Consider the following 18412-nt stretch of genomic DNA (forward strand, 5'->3'; position numbering starts at 1 on the left):
AAATATTTCATCTGTAACTTTATTGAGTTCAGTAGACAATCACTTGTGAAACATTTTCAATTGCCACGTCATTGACTAAGTACAGACGGAAACTACACATAGTCGTCATCTTCTTCACTGTCCGGGTTCTGATCGCTGTCATAGGCTGCGGGATTATGCACTGCTACATAAGCATTAACGGAATGAGCTATCATATTTGACACCATTTTCTTAAAGCAGGGTATTACACAGGTTGTGAAAACACACATTAATAAGAGTAAGGAGGCAATTCCAACAAGTCCTTTAATCAACAGGGACCTCCACCATCCGTTCAATAACCATGTTAACCAATCTTCAGGATCTAATATTTTGTCTTTTTGTTCTGCATTTCTAATTTGTTTCAGCACGTTTAGAGCGTCGGTCATGTTAGGTGAGTGTATGTTGTCTGGAATGTATGTGTTCTATCGTACACATAGCGGTACCAAGCGTTGTTCATCCAGGGGTGGTCATGGTCCTGTGTCAGGTCACATAGGTGTGAATCGTCGTGTGTCCATCTTTTACTGTGGGTGATCTCTTGGTCTTGTTTCCATAGGTCGCAGGGGTTGGTGCCATTGGGGTCAACACCATATCCTCTTGGACAGTAGGGATTGCAGGGGTTGTCCCTGCAGGCTATGTCCATGCAGATGGCGGCGAGTGCTGTAAACACTGAGATGATGAATAGAAAACACAGGGTTATGCATATGGTCAAGTAGCAGTTTTCAGACCAGTTCTGGGGGTTTAAGCGATCTCTCCATTGTGGGCTTCTGGGGGCTTCTTCTTCTGGGCTGCTCGTCTGCTCCTCCTCCAGCTCCTCTAATTCCTCCATCTCCATCTCCATGTCAGGCATCACGATTGGTCCCCACACCGGGCAGGTAGGCTAGGTTTGAGTCAAGGGAGCGATCTTCCCGACTGCAGCCTCTTTAGGCCTCCCGTGTGGCGACCCCTGGCCAGAGGAGCGAAATCACCTGTGTTGCCACCTGTGACCCTACTCCCCACCAGGCGGTACACAAAGAGGTTTGGAGAGAGCTGGAGTCTATGTGTTGGGCTCAACCTTCTTAGTGTGACTCTGGTGTATCCACGACGGCCTTTCAGCTATTTTGCAGGCTGTAGGGGTCGTCAGAAGAACCTGATAGGGGCCTTCCCACCTTGGTGTGCTCCAGCTTTTCCGCTGGAGGACCTTGATCAGGATCCAATCACCTGGCTTCAATCTGGAAGAAACTGGAGAAGAATCATCCGGCAGTTGGTTGTTCAGTACTATGTCTTTGTTTTTTTAACAGTTCAGTCATCCATTCTGCTAGTGTGGTTTCTCTGATTGACTTGTCTATGGGTTCGCTAGTTAAAGGTCATCCAGTTTAGTGGACGTTACCATTCCTCTGTTTTGCCATATCTTAGCGAAATGATGAACTGCAGCGAAAACGTATTGGCTGTCAGTGTGGATGTTTATTGCTTCGCCTTTGTGTAGCTCACAAGCTCTAATAACAGCAGTTAGCTCAGCACTCTGGGCTGAGTGAGAGGAGGTGAGGGGCTCTGCCTCTATTACAGTATCAGTTGTGGTTACTGCATAACCCACACGGCTTTTCCCCAAGCTATCTTTTGCTGCAGAGCCATCTACAAAAACGTTCTTGTAGCTTTGCTGTGGTGTGCTATAGATATCTGCTCTTGGTTTCGTGTCCTCATCTAATTTTTGCATACAACAGTGTTGTTCACCATCCTCCTCTGTGGGGAGGAGAGTGCTTGGGTTTGGCTGACCACATTTCTCGATTGTGATGTGCGACTGTGACAATAGGATGCCTACATATGAAAGCTGTCTTGCATGTGTCAGATATGATAGATTTGCTTGCAGTAGGATCGAGGTCACAGCGTGTGGCACCTTGATAATCAGGGTGTGTCCGAGGATAAGGTCAGCGGACTTTTTCACTGCTTCCGCTGCAGCCGCACAAGCTTGCACGCACGACGGTAGTCCTGCTGCTACTGAGTCTAATCTGCATGAGTAAAATGCTAGAGGCCTTTGCTTCTCGCCAAATGCTTGAGTTAGCACTGCTCTCATGTAGCCTGAGCCTCCGTCTACATGCAAATAGAAAGGCTTGTCATAGTCTGGCAATGCTAAAACTGTACGTGTTTGTAGCGCAAGTTTTAGATCATGAAATGCTTTTTCTGCTTTTGGTGTCCACTCTATTTTGTCTTTTAGAGCTAAGTGTTTGCCATAGATCAGATCCTGCAGAGGCTGCACTAAAAGTGCGTATTCGGGAATCCAGCATCTGCAGAAATTACATAGGCCTAAATAGCTCATCATTTGCTGCTTTGTGAGAGGTTTTGCTGCGTTCTGCACTGCTAGTTTTCTGCTGTCTAACAGTGTCCTGCCCTCTCCTGTGAGTTTGTGGCCAAGGTATGTAACTTCCTGGCTCCAGAGCTGTAGCTTGTGTTGTGAGACTTTGTGACCCTGTTCTGCCAGATGTCTCAATACCTTCAAAGTATTTGCTTTGCAGTCGACCTGCGTGTGTCCGGTGACCAGGATGTCGTCTACATATAATAGGAATTGTCCTGGAGCAGGCAGAGTGCAAAAAGACATAGATTTCTTTAAAGCTTCTGCATACAGGGTGGGGCTGTTTTGGAAACCCTGTGGTAGCCTTGTGTAGGTGTATTTTTGCCCATCAAATGTGAAACCAAACAACCCGCGTGAGCCAGGGTGCAGTGGTACAGAGAAGAACGCGTTTGATAAGTCTATCACTGAAAACCACTGTTCTTTCCGTGTCACTTGATTTAAGATGGTGTGAGGATTGGCAACTACTGGTGGAATTTGCTCAGTTATCTCGTTGATGGCTCTCAGGTAATGTACAAGCCTATACTTTCCTGTGTTTGCCTTTTTAATTGGGAAGATAGGCGTGTTACAAATTGTTTCATTTGTTTTTACTAATATTCCCGCTTTTTCCATGTCTGCAATCACTGGGCGAATTCCTGCCTTTGCTTCTGCAGATAGTGGATATTGCGGCTTCATTGGTCTGTGTTTTGAAATTACCTTTACTTGTATTGAGTCAGCGTTTTTTATCAGGCCGACATCTGTTGGTCCAGTGGACCATAGGGATTTTGGCAAGTTTGCAATGTCTGTTTCATCTACAGGTGCCAACAGCGATCATTCTGCCCTCTCAGTTACAAGGCATGTTTAAATAATTTCTTGTTTCTCAAAGAATTCACACATTTCACTCATCTTACATATTTCAACTTTGAAGTTAAAGTTTTCTTATTCCATCTCTCTCTCTATATATATATATTTAAACTTTGAATTGCTCACAGTTTACAGCTCTAAAACTGGGCATTGCCACAAATTTGTTTCCAAACCGACAAAATAAAATAATCAAATAAAACAAAAAACAAAAACAAAACATACATGAGTCAGGACACAAAAAGAAAAATGCTGCTACTGAAACAGAGCAGAAGTGTGAGGGAAAACTGAGCTCACATTCTATCACTCATACAAATAGTAAGCTGTTCTTCATTGCGCATGTTTGTGTTCTTAGCCCGGTTTAATCAGTCTCTATGCATTAATCTCCACGAGCTTGTCCTTGTAAGGTTAATGCATTTTCTGCTTGTCCAGGTCTGTTTTGCTCCTGAAGAAACACAACTAAGACATTTTCATTATTATCCTGAGTACTTAAACTACCCGTTTCCCTCTCTCTGGTCAGAAATACCAACTTATGTTATGTGTATAAGTGTAAGCAGGTCTTCAGTACTTTTCCTATGCATGTTAATGTTCAGTGAGTGTAAGCTGCTTTCTTCATTGCCTCTGCATGTTATAATCAGGTGTAATTCATGCATCTTTTCACTGATTTCTTAATTCAAAACCATCCCACTTCTGATTCTTTCCAAAAATAATCTCACATGTAACACTTTGTGTATGTGTGTTTTCTATTCATTGATAGACTGCTCCCTGTGCAGCTTCCGCTCGGAAACAAATAAATAAAAACGTTTAACTCGCTCATTAGCTTAGTAGTGTCCACATATTTAAATCAGCTTCTCAATCTTGTAGCTTTAGCTGTTATCTACAGGGTTTGGCTTATTAGTTGTCATTATAAATGTGCTCTACATCTCAGTAATATTTATCTAGGCTAAATGACAAGTTTTCAAGCAGGTTAAGTGCCTCTATGCACCTAATTGGTTTAGATATTGCCTTTATTTTCTTCATCTCATATGTCATTATACTGAGTTTGAGCAAACCTTAAACTTGATGCAGACTACTTCATAACAATTATCCATCTCACATCATACTGACTAGGATACTTCTTGTCATTAATATTATATTTTTATTAATATTATCATCTTTTTCTTTCTATATAATGACAACAGTATATTACAACATTTATCAGTGTAAATCACTATACTACTACTGAGCCAATTTAATAGTTTAGGATCATCTTACTCAGCAAACAGATAATTTAGTATTCATCCAATCTGTACAAATTTGCTTTTTCTCTGAACAGGTTTGTGCCTACTTTTTAGACTGGTCTTCTGTTTGCCTCATCTCCGATCCAACCTTCAGTCACATTCATTCTCTCTGTTGCCTGTCGAACCAAGTAATTTATTATTTTTTTTGTTTCTATATTTTATTTTGTATCCATCAAGGGCTCTGGGTGGGCTGCAGTCCCACCCGTCATCCAGGCTGGAGACATTTACCTTTTCACACACTTTCCTTGGCTGAACAATGACACAGCCTTAATCTACCTTATGCATCTCTCTTTTTATAGAAAAGGTTTTCATGTGAATGATTTCCTTTTATTTATTTTACACAATCTGGGCATGATCGTCATGCCAACTATATTTCATTGTTTAGTTCTGTTTGTAAGGTTCCTCTTGTAATTTTTTATCTAAATTAGCTATTGCTGTTGGATTGCATTTTCCTTCCCAAGTTGAGTCTTTTAGTGTCTTAGGATTTCTCCAACGATTAGCACTTATCTGTCCGGCGCCTGGACATTTTTTCCTCTAACCATTGTTCATCTGCAGTTAATTCTGGTTTTGTTTGTTTATTCCCCATTTTTCCTTTATTTTGTTTTTTCTTTACACTTTAGATTTTATTAATAGGAAGACAGAACTGTGTAACTTTCTCTGGTATGAGAATCAGGGGTGGTTATTAAGGCAGCCTTCTACCCTTGTCCTATTGTCAGGGGCGGCCTTAATTTTATGCGATGAAGCGCAACCTTCTCCCTTTATCACCAGTATATCAGTTATCACAGGATTACAGTAGGAGTGATGTAGGGTCCTAATGTCCCTTGTCAAAATACATTCACGTCCTTATTACTCACACAGATAACTTCACAAACGCGGCGTATTATTTCTTATCTACTGACACATCCTCTATTTTAGTCCCAGACTAATTTATTTAAACTGCCAGCTTCTCGAAACGAGTCTCCTGGAGACTGCCAGTTCCATTTGAAAGAAGCGAGTTCCACTATGGCTACCAGTCTCTGTAGACGAGCCTTTACACCTCAGGACAGTGTCAGATAATGAAACGATATTATCGCGATGTGTTTTGAGTGTTAATATTCACCTGGCTCCACGTTTTAAGTGCCGGTCAGAGATTCCCCCTCGTTCCCAGGACCGTGGACCACTTTGCTAAGGAACGCTGGCCAACCCCGAATTCACGTAGTTGGTCTTTACTCCTTTGTAGAAAGGAGGCTGTCGACAGACTTCAGCGCGGGCTCTCCACGATATCAGGGAACGACGAGGTCACTCTGTTGGAGCAAAATTAGCCCTAATTATTGGTAATTAACGTCCAATAATGTCCAATAATGTCCACTAATGTCCACTCCGGCTCGAAGGACCATTTTAATGTCAATGGTTTATTTAAATTAAACAAGACATTCTACAGGTTGAATAAAAACACTCAGACTGTTGTTCAAGGTTCAACAATGAAGACGTGCACGGGTGGAAGCTCGAAGGAGATCCACACCCGAGGCCTTGCAGTCAGATTTATTTATACAAAGGGACAGTTGCATTTCCTGTTTTCCAAGCATATTTATCAGCATGTGTGTGTGTTCTGTGTGTGTGTGTGTGTGTACGTGACAGGATGTAATGGCATGTGATACACAAATATATGAGCATTGTAATACATTCGAAAGCTTCATAACGGAGGTATCTTTTAATAATAGACATCTGCAGTTTAAACTTTAAGAGTTACTTCTAATGTCCCTGTGAAATATATGAACATTCTGAAGCATGCTAAGTAATAAAACCTTAATGCATAAGTGAATAAATCATAGTACAACTTAAATTCTTCTAACAGGAAAGCTTCAACAAGCTCCAGCGTGAGCCTGTCTGTGTGTGTCTGATGCTTGGCCTCTGACAGCAGCCAAGTCATCTCTCTCAGAGAGACTAGCCAAGTGAATACGGACAGCCAGTGATGTGTAAACTGTGTCCTGCCACAGGCGACTTTAAAGTCTGCCTTATCAGTGGGTTATACATATATGCTGAGGTCAAAGGAAAACTAAATATACACACACCAGCACTTTGGTGAATTAACTCGAGTCTTTGCTTTAATCTGTGCTAAGTACAGTAGGAGGTTTGGTAGTACATATGAAGATAAGTTCACACATGCACAGAAACATCAGAAGACACATGAAAGTATAGATATTTCTATTTTAGAAAAAAAAATCCATCGTATCTTGTTTTTTTCTTTACGTTTCTTTGAAGCTGTTTAATATAATCTAAGTTGTAGCTCGTTTGTGCAAGTGTCTCTCTTTTTTTCCTTTGATGCTTTTGATGATATATTTTCCCTGTTCTACCAGACCCAGTGAAAAATGCAGGGAGCTTTCCTGTAGTTTAATATTCTTCAGGCTGCAATAGGTTTCTGCTCAACCACTCTGCTCAGAATATATGTCTTATTCAGTTTTGAGAGTGTGGTAAACCATGTTTTATCTTTGCAATCATAAATTCTTTTTACATTTTGTTTTGCTTTGAATACTACAGATATTATTTGTCATATTATCGGTAGTGTTTGTAGTTGAATAGTGTTATATTATTATTATGTGTTAGGATTTGATCAATCCATGACGTGCACAAATGCATTCACAATGGTCTTTAAAAGCAAATACATTTTTTCTCTCTAACAGCTGCTGTATTTACTTTCCTCTTCAGTCCTTCCTGTACTTGGTCAACCTCCTCTCCTCTTCCCAGTCGGTGTGGCAACTGCTGGGCCGACAGTCTTTGGCCAACAAAAGCGAATACACCCTGAGGGAGATGCCAACCTCCATACCTGTAAGTGTTTTTCTTCTTCTTCTTTTCCACACACTGCAGTTTTTTTTTGTCATCCATCTGAGGGCATGTTTGCACTTTTTATTTGGCCTCCAAACACCACCCACCCATTTGTTTTACTTCAAACGCATTCAAATAAACCCTCTCACACTGAGACTGATATACGTTCTCCACCTTACCCATTGTAAATTTCCACACAGTTTTCGTTTTGCACCCTATCCGGTGCATTCTTGTTCAAAGCCTCTCATTTTACTCCACAGGATTTGATTGACAGACTGATTGCCGTGAATTCGGATGGGAAGATTCATTCTCTCTTCCACTACGAAGAGAGTCACACATTCGGCCTAAGGTGGGATTCATTATTTTTTTCATATTACTTAACATCAGTGGGGAAGTAGACGATATCAGATTATCACCTGGTGACTGCACACACACTTCAGCCTCTGGCAATAGGAGACTGGCATGGTGACGTAATCGGCCTTAAAATGCGGCCTTTAAGGCTGCAGACCCTGAATTGGGATACAGCCTCTGAATCGCTGCATCTTGTAGCTGTGTCGTCTTAAATTGGTCATGTGATTTTGACGCGCCGGCGCGTCCGGCAACCCCAGAGGTTTAACTTAATATTTAAGTGTCTCTTGGTTTTAGACTAGTTGTTTAGTCTAATTTGATGTTTTAAACCAGAAAAGGAAGAAGAGGGCTTAGAATTACAGGTAAGAACTGCTCAGTGGTATGTGATAAACTGTAAATGTAAAGCTTACAGGTCAGTCCTCATGTTTTTAAATCAGATTTTGAGTCTATACATGGCACATTATGCTTTTGCATGTTGTGAAATGTGCTGCAAAACAAACTGAGGTAAACTAACTGGTTTACTGTGATGGATTTAAAGTGCGTGTGACTGGTGCGCAGTGGCTGTGGTGCTCACGGTCAGAGTTCAGTCACAAAGAGGGTAACAGAGATGAATTTAAAGTTAAGGTGATGGTGCTTAGATTCATTCACAGACTGAAACCTTCACACCAACTTTATCCTGTGTCTCTTAGTTTTAGACTAGTTGTTTAGTCTATTTTGATGTTTTAAACCATATCACAGGGTTTTTACTTCACCATTTACGGGGTTTTAACAAGCAAACAAAAGACAGATCGTGATGTTTGAAAATGTTTTGGAAATATTCTTTAAAGATTAGATGTAAAATACGCAGAGGACAAATTCAATTGGTTTATTAGTTTATTACATAAGTTGAAAAAAAGTTAAACAAGTAAATAAAGAAACAACGTAAAAGAAAAGTAAACAAAACAAATCGGTAAATAAAGGAAAATGGTAATAAGAAGGGGAAAAAAAAGAAAAGAGAAAACCCCAACAATCCCCTCTGAGCAAGCACTAGGCGACAGTGGGGAAGAAAAACTGCCTTTAAACGGGCAGAAACTTCCGGCAGAACCAGGCTCACGAGGGGCAGTCAACTGCCGGGACTGGTTGGGGTGAAAAAAGATGAAGGAGAGAGGGAAGAAGTGTTAGGAGAGAAGGGGAGAGGAGAGGTGAAAATTAAGATGGAACAGAGGTGGAGGGAGACGAGGTGACGTCAGCAGTAGAAAAAATAGAAAGAGTAGAAAAAGCAGGAGTGTCCCTCCTCCAGAAGAAGCGGAAACGTTTTTTCTTCTTTTCCATGAGCTTTTCCACGACCACTTTTTTCTCTAGGATGAGGGTTCTCAACTGATCGGTTGTTTCTTCAACTTCCTTCTCAAGTTTCTGGCATCTTTGCTCCATTTCTTTTAATAGATTGCACTTGTCTGTATTTTGCTGTTGTTTTTCCTTGTGCATCTTTTCTAACTGCTCATTTCTTCTTGTGATTTCTTGAAGCTTACGCTGCAGGTCTTCATTTATTTTCTCTTGTTGCTGCTTTTGTGCAAGCATTTCAGCGTTTTCACACTTCAAGTTGTCTGAGTTCAACAACATCTCATTAATGACCTCTGAGTGTTTTTTCGCCATTTCATTGATCCTACGCTGCATCTTTGAACATCGTTTTTCCAATACTTCTCCTTCCAGTTCAGGTGTTCTGTCCTTCATTGTATTAATTTGTTCAGTTGTAGATTTCTTCTCTCCAAGTCCTGGAGAATACGTTTTTTTTCTTTTTCCTGTTGCTCTTTCTCTTGAAGAAGCTCTTTATTTTTGCACTCTGTTTCATCCAGCCTGACTGGATTTGGATTTATTGAAGAAGGACCACCAAAATCTTTGTTCTATTTGGTGTACATGTTAAGAGTTGCTGGACTAACAGTTGGTTTGATTTGCTTCAGAGAATCCTCAAAGTCTTTTATCTTAATGTTGCGCACCTCAGCAGCAGCTATAACACGGACTTGTTCTGGTGCCAACTCTCTTATTGGGCCAAGTGCAGCATCTTTGGCTAATGCTGTCAAATCGCTCCCTGAATATCCTTCAGTCACTTTTGCAAGACAGGACAGTTCGTCTTGGCTCAGTGGACTCCCGTGCGTTCCCAAAAGATTTTTCAGCAGCGTAAATCTTGTCTTCTCATCGGGTAAGGTCACATATACTCTTTTTGCAAAGCGCCTTAATATTGCTTCATCGAGCTCCTGGGGCCTGTTCGTTGCTCCCATTACAAGTACTCTGTCATCCTTTCCTGACTGCAACCCGTCAAACTCAATGAGGAACTCAGTTTTTAAACGGCGAGAGGCGTCGTGCTCCCCCTCCCTCCTTTGACAGAGCAAGCCGTCCACTTCATCGATGAAGATTACTGAGGGCTGTCTCTCTCTTGCAACTGCAAAGAGTGCTCGTACGAGCTTCTCGCCTTCTCCCACATATTTGGAGGTCAAACTAGCAGCACTGATGTTGAAGAATGTTGCATTAGACTCTGCAGCAACTGCTTTGGCGAGCATGGTCTTCCCATTTCCTGGTGGGCCAAATAAAAGCAAGCCACGTGCAGGAGCTCTCAGACCAGTAAAGAGATCAGGTCTTAAGGCAGGAAGGATGACAATTTCTTGAAGTGCTTGCTTTGCCAGATCCTGCCCTGCGATGTCATCAAATGACACAGTCGCTCCACTGTATACAATTTCATTTGTAATTAAGCTGACCAGTTTACTGTCCACATTCTTTTTCATATCCCTCTTCGGGGGCTGTTTCACAGCTGCCGGTCTTCCATTCTGAGTTTTTCCCACCCGAGCGGTTTTCTTTGCATCAGTTATTCTTAATGGAGGTCTTACAGAAGTGGAGGGTCTGATGGTGGTGGAAACACCTGCGGGTTGACTTTTAGGAACTGACTTTGGCTTACTTGCAATTGTTTTGGTCGACATTTCTCTTGCGCGACTTCCCCCCTGTTCACAGTCATAACACGGTAAACTAGTCATAAACGAAAACGTTTAGGCTATTTATCGCATTTAAAGGTCTTTCTTTGGGACAACGTCACAGAACACAGAAACGTCACAGGGCTTTGGAGCGTGATGTTACAGAGGTTTACAAATACTTTCAAATATAGCTCTGGTCGAACGTTTGAAGGCTGCGAACAAACTGACTAAAACTTGCTGCTCCTGACCCCTATTTATAGAAAAACTTCAAAGGCTCAAAGGCATGTGCTTGTGACATCATCACATGTCCTTGTGACATCATCACATGTCCTTGTGACATCATCACTCTTCATGAATCAGATTGTCACATGACATTTTAGAATGGGGATGTTTTTTTTTAAACCGTTTTCAAATTTAACCCTCTGTGGTCCAGGGTATAATTGGCCGTTCTTGACTATTTTTGATTTTACCTCTATATTTCACCTTTAAAATATGTTTTTCTTGCCTTATTTGGCACCATTATTTTCAGCACAACCTCAAATATCTGAAATTTGAGTTATTGTTTTCATTTTGGTATACTATATTAGCACAGTTGATCTAAATTAATAACACAATAAATTGTGTGTGCATCTCCTGTTTTGTCATGGTTGTATGTCCCGGTTCGTGACAGGCTGCATGAGCTCATCTGGTGGGAGTGTAGTACTGTAGTATTTCAGGCATAAAAACGTGGTTTTCACAGACCTTGTCACAGGGTCTGAGTCTAAGATTCAAATTGTAAACACACAAACACTCAGGCTTGCTGCAAACCTTAGCTGATCCCCCGTGGGCTTAATTTACTGCCATTGTTTACGCACCATTGTAATTGCTTCTCTAGTTTGGCATTACACTTTAATTATGGAATGTAATTATATTTTGTCTATTTTTAGTTGTGGCATTGTGTTGTAATTAATGAAGGGCCTGCACACTCCAATATCAATTTACAATTTAAATTCTCCACAGCATGTTTAACTACATTATGTTGTGCCTTTCCAGAATCCCAGATTTACTTACACATCTCCCTTTATGATACATTAGTACTACATTTGACCTAAACCTTTTCCATCCTTTTTCCAAACTCTCATTCATTTTTTACCTGATAACCAAAAACTGTGATAGTGAAAGGCTGAAATATTTCTAGGGGTATGAGATTTCTGTGTGTTTTCTGTAGGTGAGCAGCTGCGAGAAGTTTGGCTACGGGGTGATGGTGACACAGGTGGCAGCAACTGCTCCGGGAGTTGTGGCTCTGCACAGTTCAGGTACTATTGCAGTTATTTGGACACAACAAACACTTGTCAGCTGTGATGCTTAAGGCTTATATTATAAGTTGTTGTTGTTGTTTTTGTGTTGTCGGTATAAAGGAGACTTAAGGCAGCTTAGGGAGAAATGTATTTGTCAAACCGTTTTTGTTTGGGTAAGAAAGAGTAAGAAGAGGCGTTCTTTTTTGATAAATGGATTCACATATCAGTTGTATACTGATACTAGGTTTATCCATATGCAAAAGGCTCCAGGAAATACCGTACTCTTGTCAAAAGAGGTCAAAAAATGAAGCTAGTGAACAAATATTTTAATCCTGCATTCTTTCTATTGGCTAGAAGGGGCGACTCAACTGGTTATGGGAAAAGAAGTCTGATTACTTATCAGCCCTTCGCTTATAACAGCACCGCTGCGTTCTGAAACCTATTCTCTCCTATGACTTTACCCACGCAAGAACAGTTCCCTGCTGTGTTGAGCAGCGCTGGCTGTGGAGCACTCATGTGTTCCATGATGTGACATATGTTTGTGCCATCGATAAAAAGGCAGACTGACAGAAAGAAGGATGACCTCAAAAAGTGATATAGTCCAGACAGAGCTTACAAATGATGGGCCATTTGCTAAACCTGCAGCACACACTGCTTTCTATGTGAAAGAACCATTCTGTGAGAAAAACTCTACTGCTCATTTGATCTATGACCTCTGAAAAACAGTTCATGATTTCCATTACTATTCAATTATAAAAAAAAAAAAAAGTACATTCCCTGGGTTATACAGCACTGATATGCAAAGCTTAATTGTATATCTGTAACTCTAGAACTGCAGTATTTATAGTTTTCTTAGTTTAATATTTCAATTTCATATTCTTCTTCTAAGTATAAAATCCCTTTTGTTATATTTGTCTCGTTAATTTAACTGAAATACACTGAAAATTGCTCACAAATTAAGGTTTATGTGTCAATACAAATGCAGGTTTTATTGCTGGGAGCTTCCCGTGATGCACTGACTATTTCTTCTTCCATGACACTAATGTTTTGTCTTTGCTTCATCATTTATGTACTGTACTGTATCCCCAGTTTTCCAGCGAGGGCTGCGTACATTTTGATTGCATTAACGTTTTTATCCAGCCTTTATGTGCAAGCTTGAGCTGCAAAATTCAAATGTAGTTACTGACAGGCCAAAGTGCAACAGGGAAGAGATTAAATGGGATCAAAGGGAGTGGCATTATAAATTCCTTCCTTCCTGAGATTCAAATCCTCCAATCAAAACGGTGCCAGCAATGCAAAGACAGATTTCTTTAAAAGATTGGACACAATAACAAAGTCAGTCGTTTATTTATTAAAGCACTGTTAATAATTTTAGTTGCTGCTATTTCAAATAAATGTTTGGTACAACAAATTTCTCCGTGTTCTGTCTCAGGCTTTATTCGGGCCCTGGTACTAGAGCTATGGTCTGTTCTTGAGTGCAGCAGTGACGACATCAGAGTGGTCCGTCCCAAACCAACTCCCATTGACCCCACAGATAGGAGTTGCATTAAGGTATTGTATGTATGTGCGTGCGTGTGTGTGTGAGAGAGAGAGGGAGAAGGAGAAACTTCCTGGAGCCCACAATGCCCCAATTTTTAGATATCTACATAATAGTACAGACACAGATCTCTTAGAAGTTTTGCTTTTCCATCATGTTTTTAGCTCACTGGTTACAAAGGTGTTTAAATTGATTAAAATTAAATTGATTCCAATTATTATTAACCCAGGACTCAGAATAGTGGTCCATGTGTTGCTGTGATACCAGCAGCCATGTAGAAAATTCACTTGTGAATATTCATATTTAAGAAACTGGCAATAGTGATTTTGTTAACAAGAAAGGCTTTTTGCTGATTGGTTTATGGGTGTCTGGGCAAATAAGCCTTACTTTCATAAGACTGCATTTTTAGTTATGTTTTTGGCAGAATTTCTCTCAGGAAAGCTTCAACAAGCTCCAGCGTGAGCCTGTCTGTGTGTGTCTGATGCTTGGCCTCTGACAGCAGCCAAGTCATCTCTCTCAGAGAGACTAGCCAAGTGAATACGGACAGCCAGTGATGTGTAAACTGTGTCCTGCCACAGGCGACTTTAAAGTCTGCCTTATCAGTGGGTTATACATATATGCTGAGGTCAAAGGAAAACTAAATATACACACACCAGCACTTTGGTGAATTAACTCGAGTCTTTGCTTTAATCTGTGCTAAGTACAGTAGGAGGTTTGGTAGTACATATGAAGATAAGTTCACACATGCACAGAAACATCAGAAGACACATGAAAGTATAGATATTTCTATTTTAGAAAAAAAAATCCATCGTATCTTGTTTTTTTCTTTACGTTTCTTTGAAGCTGTTTAATATAATCTAAGTTGTAGCTCGTTTGTGCAAGTGTCTCTCTTTTTTTCCTTTGATGCTTTTGATGATATGTTTTCCCTGTTCTACCAGACCCAGTGAAAAATGCAGGGAGCTTTCCTGTAGTTTAATATTCTTCAGGCTGCAATAGGTTTCTGCTCAACCACTCTGCTCAGAATATATGTCTTATTCAGTTTTGAGAGTGTGGTAAACCATGTTTTATCTTTGCAATCATAAATTCTTTTTACATTTTGTTTTGCTTTGAATACTACAGATATTATTTGTCATATTATCGGTAGTGTTTGTAGTTGAATAGTGTTATATTATTATTATGTGTTAGGATTTGATCAATCCATGACGTGCACAAATGCATTCACAATGGTCTTTAAAAGCAAATACATTTTTTCTCTCTAACAGCTGCTGTATTTACTTTCCTCTTCAGTCCTTCCTGTACTTGGTCAACCTCCTCTCCTCTTCCCAGTCGGTGTGGCAACTGCTGGGCCGACAGTCTTTGGCCAACAAAAGCGAATACACCCTGAGGGAGATGCCAACCTCCATACCTGTAAGTGTTTTTCTTCTTCTTCTTTTCCACACACTGCAGTTTTTTTTTGTCATCCATCTGAGGGCATGTTTGCACTTTTTATTTGGCCTCCAAACACCACCCACCCATTTGTTTTACTTCAAACGCATTCAAATAAACCCTCTCACACTGAGACTGATATACGTTCTCCACCTTACCCATTGTAAATTTCCACACAGTTTTCGTTTTGCACCCTATCCGGTGCATTCTTGTTCAAAGCCTCTCATTTTACTCCACAGGATTTGATTGACAGACTGATTGCCGTGAATTCGGATGGGAAGATTCATTCTCTCTTCCACTACGAAGAGAGTCACACATTCGGCCTAAGGTGGGATTCATTATTTTTTTCATATTACTTAACATCAGTGGGGAAGTAGACGATATCAGATTATCACCTGGTGACTGCACACACACTTCAGCCTCTGGCAATAGGAGACTGGCATGGTGACGTAATCGGCCTTAAAATGCGGCCTTTAAGGCTGCAGACCCTGAATTGGGATACAGCCTCTGAATCGCTGCATCTTGTAGCTGTGTCGTCTTAAATTGGTCATGTGATTTTGACGCGCCGGCGCGTCCGGCAACCCCAGAGGTTTAACTTAATATTTAAGTGTCTCTTGGTTTTAGACTAGTTGTTTAGTCTAATTTGATGTTTTAAACCAGAAAAGGAAGAAGAGGGCTTAGAATTACAGGTAAGAACTGCTCAGTGGTATGTGATAAACTGTAAATGTAAAGCTTACAGGTCAGTCCTCATGTTTTTAAATCAGATTTTGAGTCTGTACATGGCACATTATGCTTTTGCATGTTGTGAAATGTGCTGCAAAACAAACTGAGGTAAACTAACTGGTTTACTGTGATGGATTTAAAGTGCGTGTGACTGGTGCGCAGTGGCTGTGGTGCTCACGGTCAGAGTTCAGTCACAAAGAGGGTAACAGAGATGAATTTAAAGTTAAGGTGATGGTGCTTAGATTCATTCACAGACTGAAACCTTCACACCAACTTTATCCTGTGTCTCTTAGTTTTAGACTAGTTGTTTAGTCTATTTTGATGTTTTAAACCATATCACAGGGTTTTTACTTCACCATTTACGGGGTTTTAACAAGCAAACAAAAGACAGATCGTGATGTTTGAAAATGTTTTGGAAATATTCTTTAAAGATTAGATGTAAAATACGCAGAGGATAAATTCAATTGGTTTATTAGTTTATTACATAAGTTGAAAAAAAGTTAAACAAGTAAATAAAGAAACAACGTAAAAGAAAAGTAAACAAAACAAATCGGTAAATAAAGGAAAATGGTAATAAGAAGGGGAAAAAAAAGAAAAGAGAAAACCCCAACAATCCCCTCTGAGCAAGCACTAGGCGACAGTGGGGAAGAAAAACTGCCTTTAAACGGGCAGAAACTTCCGGCAGAACCAGGCTCACGAGGGGCAGTCAACTGCCGGGACTGGTTGGGGTGAAAAAAGATGAAGGAGAGAGGGAAGAAGTGTTAGGAGAGAAGGGGAGAGGAGAGGTGAAAATTAAGATGGAACAGAGGTGGAGGGAGACGAGGTGACGTCAGCAGTAGAAAAAATAGAAAGAGTAGAAAAAGCAGGAGTGTCCCTCCTCCAGAAGAAGCGGAAACGTTTTTTCTTCTTTTCCATGAGCTTTTCCACGACCACTTTTTTCTCTAGGATGAGGGTTCTCAACTGATCGGTTGTTTCTTCAACTTCCTTCTCAAGTTTCTGGCATCTTTGCTCCATTTCTTTTAATAGATTGCACTTGTCTGTATTTTGCTGTTGTTTTTCCTTGTGCATCTTTTCTAACTGCTCATTTCTTCTTGTGATTTCTTGAAGCTTACGCTGCAGGTCTTCATTTATTTTCTCTTGTTGCTGCTTTTGTGCAAGCATTTCAGCGTTTTCACACTTCAAGTTGTCTGAGTTCAACAACATCTCATTAATGACCTCTGAGTGTTTTTTCGCCATTTCATTGATCCTACGCTGCATCTTTGAACGTCGTTTTTCCAATACTTCTCCTTCCAGTTCAGGTGTTCTGTCCTTCATTGTATTAATTTGTTCAGTTGTAGATTTCTTCTCTCCAAGTCCTGGAGAATACGTTTTTTTTCTTTTTCCTGTTGCTCTTTCTCTTGAAGAAGCTCTTTATTTTTGCACTCTGTTTCATCCAGCCTGACTGGATTTGGATTTATTGAAGAAGGACCACCAAAATCTTTGTTCTATTTGGTGTACATGTTAAGAGTTGCTGGACTAACAGTTGGTTTGATTTGCTTCAGAGAATCCTCAAAGTCTTTTATCTTAATGTTGCGCACCTCAGCAGCAGCTATAACACGGACTTGTTCTGGTGCCAACTCTCTTATTGGGCCAAGTGCAGCATCTTTGGCTAATGCTGTCAAATCGCTCCCTGAATATCCTTCAGTCACTTTTGCAAGACAGGACAGTTCGTCTTGGCTCAGTGGACTCCCGTGCGTTCCCAAAAGATTTTTCAGCAGCGTAAATCTTGTCTTCTCATCGGGTAAGGTCACATATACTCTTTTTGCAAAGCGCCTTAATATTGCTTCATCGAGCTCCTGGGGCCTGTTCGTTGCTCCCATTACAAGTACTCTGTCATCCTTTCCTGACTGCAACCCGTCAAACTCAATGAGGAACTCAGTTTTTAAACGGCGAGAGGCGTCGTGCTCCCCCTCCCTCCTTTGACAGAGCAAGCCGTCCACTTCATCGATGAAGATTACTGAGGGCTGTCTCTCTCTTGCAACTGCAAAGAGTGCTCGTACGAGCTTCTCGCCTTCTCCCACATATTTGGAGGTCAAACTAGCAGCACTGATGTTGAAGAATGTTGCATTAGACTCTGCAGCAACTGCTTTGGCGAGCATGGTCTTCCCATTTCCTGGTGGGCCAAATAAAAGCAAGCCACGTGCAGGAGCTCTCAGACCAGTAAAGAGATCAGGTCTTAAGGCAGGAAGGATGACAATTTCTTGAAGTGCTTGCTTTGCCAGATCCTGCCCTGCGATGTCATCAAATGACACAGTCGCTCCACTGTATACAATTTCATTTGTAATTAAGCTGACCAGTTTACTGTCCACATTCTTTTTCATATCCCTCTTCGGGGGCTGTTTCACAGCTGCCGGTCTTCCATTCTGAGTTTTTCCCACCCGAGTGGTTTTCTTTGCATCAGTTATTCTTAATGGAGGTCTTACAGAAGTGGAGGGTCTGATGGTGGTGGAAACACCTGCGGGTTGACTTTTAGGAACTGACTTTGGCTTACTTGCAATTGTTTTGGTCGACATTTCTCTTGCGCGACTTCCCCCCTGTTCACAGTCATAACACGGTAAACTAGTCATAAACGAAAACGTTTAGGCTATTTATCGCATTTAAAGGTCTTTCTTTGGGACAACGTCACAGAACACAGAAACGTCACAGGGCTTTGGAGCGTGATGTTACAGAGGTTTACAAATACTTTCAAATATAGCTCTGGTCGAACGTTTGAAGGCTGCGAACAAACTGACTAAAACTTGCTGCTCCTGACCCCTATTTATAGAAAAACTTCAAAGGCTCAAAGGCATGTGCTTGTGACATCATCACATGTCCTTGTGACATCATCACATGTCCTTGTGACATCATCACTCTTCATGAATCAG

At 40.9% G+C, this 18412-nt stretch overlaps 1 protein-coding gene across 1 annotated transcript in view; it reads left to right on the forward strand.

Annotated features, from left to right (window-relative positions):
- LOC146653330 (uncharacterized) overlaps positions 1-18412 on the forward strand; it is a 31474-nt gene that overhangs the window by 3401 nt on the left and 9661 nt on the right. The window contains exons 3-8 of the mRNA XM_085380594.1: positions 7144-7263; positions 7521-7609; positions 11755-11842; positions 13257-13375; positions 14649-14768; positions 15026-15114. Coding sequence (XP_085236720.1) covers positions 11788-11842; positions 13257-13375; positions 14649-14768; positions 15026-15114 — 383 coding nt within the window. The 5' untranslated portion in view covers positions 7144-7263; positions 7521-7609; positions 11755-11787. The remainder of the gene's footprint in view (positions 1-7143; positions 7264-7520; positions 7610-11754; positions 11843-13256; positions 13376-14648; positions 14769-15025; positions 15115-18412) is intronic.

This window comes from Rhamphochromis longiceps, linkage group LG14 (assembly GCF_057381845.1).
Source record: "Rhamphochromis longiceps isolate RC_006_pf linkage group LG14, R_longiceps_female_GT1.1, whole genome shotgun sequence".
Taxonomy (NCBI): domain Eukaryota; kingdom Metazoa; phylum Chordata; class Actinopteri; order Cichliformes; family Cichlidae; genus Rhamphochromis; species Rhamphochromis longiceps.